The 12,614-nt window shown below is 39.1% G+C and overlaps 1 protein-coding gene across 1 annotated transcript; it reads right to left on the bottom strand.

Annotated features, from left to right (window-relative positions):
- Positions 1–9,135: 9,135 nt before the first annotated feature.
- LOC110890756 (protein STABILIZED1) lies at positions 9,136–12,403 on the bottom strand. The gene is made up of 2 exons (XM_022138382.2): positions 12,288–12,403; positions 9,136–12,191 (listed from the first exon to the last, which is right to left on the bottom strand). The coding sequence occupies exon 2, from the start codon at positions 12,139–12,141 to the stop codon at positions 9,319–9,321; it is 2,823 nt and encodes a 940-aa protein (XP_021994074.1). The 5' UTR covers positions 12,142–12,191; positions 12,288–12,403; the 3' UTR covers positions 9,136–9,318.
- Between the last annotated feature and the right edge of the window lie 211 nt (positions 12,404–12,614).

The following is a 12,614-nucleotide window of genomic DNA, read 5'->3' as shown; positions in this document are numbered from 1 at the left end:
ATAGTCTAGTTAACTGCAACAACACCTTTTTCAGGATGGTACAGTTATCCAAGCGTCAGGGGCGAATGGGGAATAACACAAACGCGACTTCACGCGCACGTGTGAGACACGGTCAGTGACATACAGGCTGATAATGACAACTGTCACGCGTCAACAGTCATTACTGCACCTTTTTGCAGACCCAATGTCAAGAATTTCAAAAATCAGAATAACAAGCAGAAGTCTCTTCCTCCGGGAGATTCTTCATATTCGCGCTAAAAAACCTCTACAAGCGAAAAACACCCCTCTCTCATAGTCCAGTGCTCCACTTATTTGCATAAGAGTAACACTAGACTGGGGGGACTTGAAGGGGTAAGGTCCCAGAAACCTCGCTTCAAGTACTCGGGACCATACCACAACCTCGTCTTTTAACCTTCTTTAGACCTTGCGCGGTTGCGCACTGGTCCCATAAAGAAAGATTAGAAGAAAGACAGCAGACAACATCTACGCGCCAAAAGGAAATTGATAAATCCTTGCGCCGTTCTCCATAACAAAGGAATAAAAATCCCAACAAGCTCTCCCGCTTAAATAATACCCAGACTTGGATATTATTTACTGAACTAAGACCATACGAGAAGGAGTCACACTGGATTATGGCAGTAATCTTCTAGAAGACTCAATCGTGCACCACCAGACGGTTATAACCGTCTGGCCACGTGTCATCATCCTGGGCTTTCTTGAAGTCACGATGATGGCATGGAATTGAAGAGAAATCTCCACTTGCCCACTTTCCACGTGGCAATATCCCAGCCGTTGATCTATAGCGATCCGTGTGCTCTCGCATCGGATTGGAAAGATTAACGGTAGAGAAATAACCGCTTACGGAGTTAGCACATTCCGTCAAATTTTCAATAACAGGTTTTCCCGCTCAAACCCCCGGCTATAAATAGAAGAGTAATTCGGGTACAATCCCCAAGTTACAATCACTTCACATATACTTTTCTTCTTCATATACCGATACTTATTCTCACGCCGGAGGGTGGTCACGGAGAGAACCTCCATTCTCCCCGTGACGAGGCTGACGGTGTTTTGTTTTGCAGCTATCGAGAAGGAGAGAGATTCGTCCCCTTGAACCGAACGAGAGAGAACCAACCCTTTTTATGCAGAACCTAACCCCCTGGATAATTTGATTCCGGTCATTTATCCAGTGTTTCTTCAAGTCACCATAACCAGCAGGAAGTTTCTGCAACGGAAAAGATAACTATCATTAAATGCAATTATAATATCAGTAATCACAAAGTCTTATATTAAAAACATCTAAATTCTTTTTTTTTTAAATGATTATAATATCAACACTCACCAACGATTTTTTGTCGTTCTTCCACACACGGGCAGCAAATCCGTACACCATCTCGCTTCCAAAGTTGTCGTCTTTCACAACCCCAAATTGTATATCAAAATAGTTACGTGTAACAAATATAGGTAACAAACGACAGTCAATTGTTACAACCAAATATAGGTAACAATCTTTACCATGTAACAAAACTACATCAAATAAGATATCAAACCATATCAAAAAAGTATTCAGTTATTACATATTTAAATCAAGTAACAAACAAACATAGATATTAAAAAAAAGAACGGCTGATTATAACATAAGATTTGCCAAAATATAAACCATCAAAAGGCTTCACCGGACTTTCGAATACAGATTCACACTTAAATGTCAACAAACTAAACAAAACAGCACCGTTACAACTAACCGCCTCAACATCTAGTACTCCTAATTTAGCACTAACAGAACTCAACATTACATACACTCCATCAGCAACTCATTGATATGAACAACAGTAACATCTGGCTAATGTACTCGGTAACATATATCGTCGAACCTCAAAATCGAAATCGACTATTACAGACCCTATAAAAGAAACTGAACAAAAAAAATTAAACCCCTAATCGGCTATGAACAGCAGTAACATCAACAAATCAGAATACATGAAGAAAGAAATTAAAACCCTAAAACACAAAAAAAAACAAACCGTCGAACATCAAAATTAATTATTACATACCCTAAAAAAGAAACTGTACAAAGGAATTAAAACCCTAATCGGCTATGAACAACAGTAACATCAACAAATCACAATACATGAACAAAGAATTTAAAACCCTAAAACAAAAAAAAAACCGACCAACATCAAAATCGACTATTAGAGACCCATTGAATCTAACAAACAAACAATCTAACAAAAACCATTGAATCTGAAAATCGGATCAAAGAAAACGAAATCGTATGTAAAAGATGGGGTTATCGGAATCAAGCATGAATACCGTCGATGAAGACTATTATCTAATGAAGATTGGTTATACCTCTTCACTAAATCGCCATTTGATTTCCTGCAAAATTAACCGTAATAATACCTATAATCGATCATGAAATACTCTAATTAGAGAGTACCGTAGATGATTTGTCTTCAAATCCGTTGAATCTTGATCAAAATTATTGGATCGATGTTAGTCGCCGTGTTCGCCGTGTTCGTCAGAGAGGAAAAGAGAGAGAAATCGATTTAGGGTTTTGAGAGGAGAGAGAGGATGATTAACGTAAATGAGATGCTTTGTTCAATCCTCAACTATGAGATGTGCCAAGTGGATGATGACATGGCTGATTATTTGGCATCAACAATTGGGTGACATGTGTCCCCCAATGGTTTGCTTTATTAGATATATAGATACGCATTGTCGTCTAGCTAATATCATCATCATCATACTCAGTAAATCTCACTAATAGCAAAGCAAATGTAGGGTCTGAGGAGGGTAAGATGTAGACAGTCTTACCTCTACGCCGTAGGAATAGAGAGGCTGCTTCCAGTGAGACCCCCGGCTCGATAGTAGTTTTGCATCAAGCCTTGGACATAAGGCACATAACACTCAGCAATCGGGACAAAGACCGATTAGTGCATGTACCCTTTTGTCTTTCAGCTATCAACGCCACTACATGATGCATGATTAACCGTCCTCAGCTTTTAACGTTGTTTTCACCAAATTAATAAAATAACGTTAAAATTAGCGCACTTTCACTTTTGCCCCCGATGGCCCACACATATATACATTATATGCGCATACCGCAAGCGGGGCGTGTCGTCTAGCTAATAGTGTAGTCTAAATCCTAGCTATCTCGGTCGTCTAGCTCAAAGTATAGGCTAAATCTAAATAAATCCTAGTTGTCTAAAGCGTTGGAGCAGATTTGACAACATCCGATAGTGGTGAGGCTGACTACTTTCTTGAAGACTAAATTTCCATGTCTATAGCGAAAACTTTCAGGTCAAACATGTACATTCCCGTAATTTTTCCTTTCCTTTTTCTATTTTTGTTTTCCTTTATGGCAATTTACTTTTTATTCTAAGAAATGTGTTCATAGTTCGGTTTAATATATCATAGTCTGGTTTTACGTCTTCGCTAGTTATGGTTTGTAGTAATGACAAATCATATTGGTTGGATTGGTGGGTTAGCCGCACCAAACCAACCAGTTTTAACGGTTTGGTTTGTGGTTTATTATCTTTAATTGTTAGTTTGTCTTGAAATAATAAAGATATTTATTAATATATCACATATGTATACGGTATACCTACATATGCCATAAAAGAGAAAAGAAGTTGATAAAAAAGATTTGTCACGTGGTTTCAAGTTTCAAACCCACTGGTTGGGCCGTTAAATCACCAAATTAAATTTATTAATATTAAACCGGCCTGTTTGCTTCACTTCATGCAGCTTCAGTTGATTTCAACGTTTTATGAACACCGTAATCTTGCTCATGTTGACACGTTTACACCCTTATTTAACGACCTGACTGGTTTTAAATCGTTATTCCCGTTTCTAGAATATCCCAAACCACTCTTAGATGATAGATCATGGCTATAAAGAACGGTGGGAAGATTCATGGAAGGTTATGCAATATTATGAAAAGTTCATGCAGAGATGTTGGAGTCGTCTAGTGTACATCGTACGTAGTTTAGAATATGCTTACAGTTCTGTTGTATCAAATTTTTAATACACGTACACATGCGTGTAATGTTTTTTGGTTTAACACATCATGGAAGAATTAAGACCTACATGGGTACGCAAGTATGAATAACCATTGTATGTTTGCACTAAATGATGGGAAACAAGAACACTAAAGATAATTTTTCGATTTTTCGAAAAAACATTAACATTAAGCAGCAGCGAAGATTATATAAAAATTATCTATTAGGTTATAAATTTTTATAGGTAAATTACCTGATGTGTTATAACTTTTTTGTTTTTTAATATATGTAAATTTCATAAAATATTAGTTATGATTGGTGAAATGATATGTGAATAGAATAAACAATGTGTGAATATTAGCAAATTAGATTTTTTTTTTTTAAACATGCAAATTAGAATAAACGGTATGTGAATATTAGAGTGAATTGCAAGTTTTGTCCTTTATCTTTAGGCCATTTTGTAAATTTTGTCCTTTATGTTTAAATTTGACGAGTTTTGTCCTTTATGTTTAAAAATCAAGCACATTTTACCCTTTGGGCCTTAAAAATCAAGCACGTTTTGTCCTTTATGTTTAAAAATCAAGCATGTTTTGTCCTTTATGTTTAAAAAATCAAGCACGTTTTGTCCTTAAAAATCAAGCACGTTTTGCCCCAAAGGGTAAAACGTGCTTGATTTTCAAACATAAAGAACAAAACTCGTCAAATTTAAACATAAAGGACAAAACTTGCAAAATGACCTAAAGATAAAGGACAAAACTTGCAATTCACTCTGAATATTAGCTAGAGATGATAATTTCTTAGATGAAACGAAGACAAAACGAAAATAATCATGTTTTGGGTTAGTTAATGTAATCCGTATATTAAATGGGTCAATGTAAACACGACATGCTTAATAAACGTTATAACCAAAACACTGACAATACTAAGTTGACATGTTGGGGGTATTTAGATTTTGAACGAGTTGTTTTATGACTTTTTTTTTATTTCCTTTCAACCAGTCATTTCCAATTTTTAATTCCATCAACTTTATTCATTACCCAGAAACTACAACTTTATTTCATTCTCCTGTCTTTTTCATTTGGTTTTTCTAATCTTGACTAAATTTATAAACCAAGTTTATTAATTGAGAAAGAGGTGTAATGAACAAAACAATTAGGCCATTTTAAAGAACATTCATTTAAGTTCCGAGTTATTAGTTGTTTAAATTGTTACTAAATCATCATCATATATTATCCATATTTACAAAAGAACTTGAAACGATCGACCCAAAGCACTACATAATTTAGGTGTGTATGGGTTATAGTTGATGTCTTTTACACAATTTAATATATGAGTAAAATGAGAACCTAACTGGAACATCTACACATGTAAATTCATAAGTTCTCTATCCACGTGTGGGTAAATAGCTCTAAACTGTTGCTAGGAAAAGAAATATGAGATAAATATATTAACCGATCAGAAATAACTTGAAATAAATATTTTTTAACTTTTAAGAGTTAAAAATACATATATTATTCTCACAGTTCTTGCAACAATATTGGATAACCATTTTTGTATAAAACCCTCTCCAATATGTGTGCGTAATTATAATTATAATTCACATGATCGTAAATCATGGAGAGTCAAAGAGAATTGTTAAATAATTATAATTATAATTCACATGATCGTAAATCATGGAGAGAAACAGACCTTCGCTAAAAAATGGATTATTTATTTCCTAACACACCCATGACATGACCCATATATTAAAACGTACACGTCCCTTGCTGATTATTTGTATAAAAATATTAAAAAATTAGACAAAGTGGTGGGTCCATTTGATCTGTTAATCCACCTAATATAACCTACCCGTTACCCCCAGCATCAAGTTGTTTAATGTTATTGACTCGATCCCTTCTGGTACAGAAAATACAAGTGGAAAGAAACACCCTAAGGACTTGAAAGTCGAAAACACGAGGCGACCTCAAGTGAGTCCATAGGTGAAGGGCTTCACGGAGAAGTACCCGAATGATTTTTCGCAGTATGAACATTAATTACCGCTCATCATAACATGAATAATGAACGATGACATGAATTACAGTCATATACTTCACAACTGTAACCATCATATCATGGATAAAGAACAATGATTTATCCAGTGCATCATATCATTCACTCATGTATATAAACTAGCAGTCTAGTACATAACTGAAGCAGATGATAAGAAGTAGAAATAATTGTTCTACAAATTGCAAAAAAAGAAGTAAAAAAAAGTGTTACAGACGGGCGTAACTAGATAATGCCAAGATTTAAGAACAAACTCAACCAACCAATCAAATCGCTGATGTTGGCTTCAGCTTCTCCCTCAAGAATTCAAGTATGTGCTCACGCTTCCAGTTGTCGATTCTGCATGAAATAACATCAGCATGAGGTCTTAAGAGTTTCAAGTGATAAGCACAAAGCAGTTAACTTTATTATATCCTTCAGAGGACCATTAAGAGATCAGCAGAACAACATAATCACCAACCAAATAATTTTACATATAAAACATTACTGAAGCATCTCCTATTTTAAATCACATTAACCCTGATAAGATACTTTATAGTCAACAAGGTGTTGAGAATAACCAATAAGCATATAAAAACTAAGCAACAAACGCCCCTTGTAGTTTCTTTATGTTGTCCAGCATCATCCAACATGATCAGCTTTGGTGGCGCATTAAACACATATTCAACTTTGACATCTTCTATGAAACTAACCACCTCTGGATAGAACATGAGCTTCCTCATACAGACCCTCCAGGACAGAACCAGAGTAGATAATCTGTAATCCATTATATGGTAAACGACAAATACTTCATAAAGTGAAGAAACAGACATACAGAAACAATTACGAACACATGCTTTGGGCCCTTAAAGAACATGCTGGCAGTAATAAAAACAGCCATGATTAGAGGCTTGGTTTAGTGTGCGGGGCTCTGATGCGTTTCGGTCCCAAACGCTGATGCGCTCTGATGCGTTTGGGCCCTTAAAAGAAGTTGTTTATAGGTAATATGTTTATTTGTTAACTTTTAAAAACTAAAATATAAGATATTCTCCACATCTCAGGTCAGATTTGTTCAATCTATGATCTAATTTGTTCAAAATATATTCAAACCCGTTGTTCAATCAGATTTGAAAAACTTAGACCCGTCGCAATCAATTGTCTAATATGTTCAAAAACTGATTAACTGCATAAGGCACCGCATCATCTGCATCATATGTGCATCATGGAATCGCATCACATCAACTGCAGTGATGCTATCTCATCACCACATCATGCACATCGTGCATTATGCGTGTAGTTTTAAACCAAGGCTAGGGGTGTGCAAATTCCAGTCCAGACCGACCAGACAGTGGCCCAAGATTGCATAACGGAAAGTATAAAATCAAGACCTCGCTGGTAGAGTCATTAGAATCCTCAGTACAGCACTTTCTGCAATCAGACAGCAGTACTGCAATTGATCATCAAACAAGTGTAAGTAGTTCAGCTTTATTAATGAAGGAATCAAAAACATGATAATTGAAAAGATAATCGAAAAAGGGGCCAAGAAGACAACAATTCTTGATTCATCATTCATGTTTATTGTTTATTGGTTTTCGCTCAAATATGTTTGCTTATGTTCGTGAACTGTCTGTACACAAGAACAAGAACACAAACACGTTCATTTCCTCAACGAACGAACATGTGCATTGGTTCATTTACAGGCCTAACTAAAAGCAAAGCAAAACAGACTAAACCAGGGTTTCCTTCCCTAATACCAAAACCAAAACCCTAGCACTACCACAAACCAAATCTCCATCAATTCCACTATAATCAAACCATCATCAACCAAATTATAACTTCTCTTACGAATCAAACCCTAACTCAATCACAAAACCACAACAAACACCAAATCACCTCAAACAAATCCAAAACAGCAACAAACACAATCGAAATTCAACAATCCACAATAACATCTCTAAAATCTACTAGCACAATAAGACAATATGATCATAAAAGATAAATCGAACCTTGATCTTTGCCATATTCAGCGAGAGAATTGCAATCGGAACAGAGTGCGAGACCTGTAAACCCTAGATCTTCACACTCCTTTGAGCTCAGTTGTTCTGCTTTTGAACATACAAACAATAATAATAATATTGTAGAAATCAAATTACATATTTTAGTGATCGATTGATTGTATCTACTGCCGTTGTTGATGAACGAATTACGAATGTTTTGACTTGAAGAAGACGAAGCTTCGGTTCTTGGTTAATATCTGATTATCTGATTCACCTATCCGATTTAATATTCGGATCCGGGTTGGTTATTCTGCCGGGTCTGGGTTGTTCGGATTTTGTGGTCATCCTTTGTAGGGGTGTTTATCGGTTCGGATATTGGTTCATTTGGTTTTGAATTTTTGTTCTTTTGTTCGTAATGTAAATTGAACCCATCTGAATCAGAAATGTGTCTGATCGAACCAAATTCAGCTGATAAGCTGGTATTGGGTCGTTCTTAATTAGAATTCGATTAGATAATCGGAATAGACAAGATTCGTGGAACTAATGACCTGACCGAAAATTGAATTCACGATACGCGTATGGACATATGGTTAGCAATTGAACTGAAGAGTTCGCAATTCGGATTTGTTTTCACTGATTACGGATACGGTTCGATTCTCGGATTTTTTGTTTTGCTTTTCTTTTTTTGGGAATGGAGATGATGATGATGATTAACTAATTATGTTGCTGCTACTGTTCCATTATTTTAGGCAATTCAGCCTATATGTATTTGATACATGCAACGGTTGCAGCCATGGCGGATTTCGACAACAGCTTGATCGGCGCCAGAGCAACACCGGCACCTAGGAAGCACGATGACGTCACTTCGCCGCTCGGGAGATGATTGTCGAAATCCGCCATGGCTGCAACTTTTGCATGTATCAAATACATATAGGCTGAATTGCCTAAAATAATGGAACAGCAGCAGCAACATAATTAGTTAATCATCATCATCTCCATTCCCACAAGAGCAAACTGGTCAAACCCCAAAGGCAACAGTTGTATGAATCATAAAAAATTCAACGAAAATCAGAAAAAGATAGCATAATTTATCAAAGAAAAACAGAAAAAGATAGCAAACAGTAACATTGTAACAATACGCCGAATTATATGAATCTATGGATAAGAACATGATATCATACGAATCTATGGATAAGAACATACTGGAAAGTAAACAATACAGTAACATTGTAAATATAAAAGTAATACCTGTAAAGTCAACAGAACAGACTAACCAACTGAAAAAAGTCAAAACATTACTGGTGTTTGTTATCCTCAGCAGCTTTCTCTTCCTTTCCAAGGGCAACAACTAGCTTCTTCAAAATCGCTTCAACCGGCTGATGGGAATTCTCAACCGCCTTCGATATCGGCTGCCACCTTTCACCATGTTTTGGTTCCGCGGCAATACACTTCCTCATGACTTCCTTCTGCTGGTCCTCGGTTCCATGCTGCAGTTCAAACTTATAAAGCAAAGCCCAAAAGTCGCCAACATCGGGTGCAAGAGTAACCGCTCGGTTAAGCCAAGTGCGCGCTTTATCCACCTTCCTGTCATGCCAAAATAGCTTCCCAATCGCAGCTATTACATGTGGATCGTGTTCACATTTCTTGTAAGCATCCGAACTCTTGGTTTTCCTTTGCGGTCGTGGAGCCATTTCGATTGCAGCAGCCCATAATATACCACTATTCGGGCATTCCTGTAACGCCTTCGCCATTAAGATATCGGCTTCTTTTTTCGAACCGTGTCGTGACTCGGCTCTGATCGCAGCCAGCCATAATTCAGGGAAATGCGGGTTCCGTTTTCTAGCCATTGTGAGCACGGCCCGAACTTTACTCAGCCCGCTCATTCTCTCCTCGAGATTAGCAAGAGAGAGCCAAAGAGGAGTTGAATTCGGACACTGCTTTAAACCCAACTCGTACGCTTCTTTCGCTTGCGGTAAATTACCGAGCCGTTCCTCGAGCTGACCGAGCATTAACCATAGCTTGAAAAACGACGGAAATAATTTCAACCCTTCGTCAAGAAGCCTCCGTTCTTCCGAACTGTTCCCGAGTTCTCTCTCGACAATAGCAGACTTCATCCATACTCTCTCGGTTCCTCCCCGTTCCCGTGCTTTAGCAAGAAGCATTCGGGCTCGTTCCGGCTCGTTGTTCTCAAACTCAAGCTTAAACGCAGCAAGCCAAATTTCTTCAGACTTCGGAATCGCAGCATAAGCTTCCTGAAGAATGTGTCGTGCTGCCGGCACATCGCCAGCGAGCCACTTCTCTTTCGCACCCATTAACCATAAGACCTCAGCTTGAGGCGTGTAAGTAACCGCTTTACGAAGTAAAGCATCAAGCGACTCACGAGTGCCGTGAGCCTTCTCGAGTTGAGCTGCTTTAAGCCATACGCTCTTCTTCGATTTAAACGCAGCAATCGCACAGCTGTAAATCGCTCTAGCGGTTTCGATCGAGCCCCGTTTCTTACATTCTTCCGCGTCAGCAACCCAAGTCGCCTTACGATCCTCATCTTCAACCCCAATCCCGATAGTATTACTAATAATCGCATTACACGTTGCCACTGAACCAGCCCGTTCAGCAGCTTCGGCCTCCTTCATCCACGCCTCCCGATCAATCTCGACCCCTTCTCTCTGTAAAGCCCGAATACCCCTTTCTATAATCTTCCCAACCATCGACGTGTTTCCAAAAGCCTCTTCCAACTTTGCTGCAGTGATCCAAATCGCGGGTTCTTTCGGAAGCTTCTCTCTCGCCTTATTCAGTACCTTTTTCGCTGCATCGTACTTCTCCAGCCTAGCTAACGCAAGCCACAATTCCACATGCAACGGGCAACACTCCACTGCTCGCTGAAGCAAAAGCTTCGCGTCATCTTCGTTAGCAAGTTCCACAACCGCTTTCCACAGCCTTACGGAATCCGGAATATTTTCAAGACCCTTCCTCAACACCCGACTTTTATTAGCATCATCGTGTTCCAGTTTCGCAGCGTGCATCCAAAGTTTAACCGAATTAGGAATCGCTTTAACACCCCTAGCAATCACAGCCTTTGCCTCATCTGGATTCGCTAACCGACACGCCTCAATCCACACATCCTCGTTCTTCGGACATTCCTCACACCCTCTTTTTATCAACTCCCTCGCTGTCGGAATCTTCCCCGCAACTTCCTCCAACCTCGCAGCCGCAATCCACCCTGGCGGATGCTTCGGATTCGTTTGAATCACCGACTTCAACAACAGTCTCGCCTTTTTAATATCCGAAATCTCCGCATCACTAGTAATTTTCATACTCTTCAAATCAGTCAAGTACCCTTTCGGGTCAACAACAGTCAGACCCGAAACCGAATCGGACAGCCTATCCAACTTCAACGACAAAACCGTCCCTCTACCTTCCCCAACCGCAGTCAAATCCGGCGTTTGCGCCCACGGCGTCTCCGTCCCACCAACCGCCCGACTCTTCGGATCCAACGCGGTAACATGTTCCTTCTCCTGCCTCGCCTTCTCCAGTAACGTATCTGGCACAGGCACAAAACTCTCGAACCGCTTCTTCTTGTTTCGCAACGAATAATCCCCAATCTCCGGTATACTATCCCACTCCGCAGCCGACAATGTAACCAACTTCCGCTTCAAATCAGCAAACTGTTCCGTAATCTTCGGATTCGACGCCCGATACTTCTCAATCTCCTCCTTCAACCTCGCCTCGCGCCTATCCTTCCGTCGCGAATCCATCCGCTTATCAATCTCATCCCACACAGCATCAGCCTCTTTATCCTCCTCATCGTACTCAGCCGAAGCGAACAATCCGACATCATTCCCTTCAAATTCATCAAACTTTTGATTCTCATCATATCCTTTATCCTCAGCCTCTTCTTCCTCTTCCTCATCCTTGCCTCGGCCCCGGCCAACACCGGAGGTTCCCGCGGGTGCCCCGGCACCCGCAGAACGGTCTGGGAGGTCCGGTGCTGCACGCGCCGGACCGATATCGGACCGGGTGGTGAAACCGGTGGCTCCACGGCCTAATCCGGCTACGTAATTGGGTGGAGGGCGTGTGTTGAGGAATTCTAAGCGGTTTTTAGGTGCTACTGGTGCTTGCATGATCGTTGAATGCGTGAATTGAGTGGATAATGATTGGGGATGATGAAACCCTAGTTTTTAAAATTGGGGGTCAATAATAAGTATGAAGAGGTCCAGAGGATATGAATAATATGAATGAATAGGAGATGAGAAGGTTTGCCACTTACCGGTGTTGTTAAACGGTGGTTTACGACGGTGGTGGTGGTGGTGGTGGTGGTGGTCAGAATTAACGGCGGAGACGGCAGTGCGTTTGATACGTGATGGTTTGTGATGTGAACATGAAAGTGTTATTGTTTCGGGATTTATTTTTATTTTTATATATGATTTATTATGTCGGTTTAAAAATAAATTGTTTCAATGAGATATTTTAGATATGTAATTTGAATTTGTTTCAATGATGACTATTAACTATTAATGAATATTAATCTATCTATACTTACTATATATAATAATCTATCTATCTGCTATAATATAGAAACCAAGTGTATTCATGG

Source organism: Helianthus annuus, chromosome 11 (assembly GCF_002127325.2).
Source record: "Helianthus annuus cultivar XRQ/B chromosome 11, HanXRQr2.0-SUNRISE, whole genome shotgun sequence".
Lineage (NCBI taxonomy): Eukaryota > Viridiplantae > Streptophyta > Magnoliopsida > Asterales > Asteraceae > Helianthus > Helianthus annuus.
This window is presented reverse-complemented; position numbering and strand designations above follow the sequence as displayed.

Excerpts from the sequence above, each read along its gene's own strand:
- LOC110890756 (XM_022138382.2), bottom strand. The coding sequence starts at position 12,141 with ATGCAAGCACCAGTAGCACCTAAAAACCGCTTAGAATTCCTCAACACA.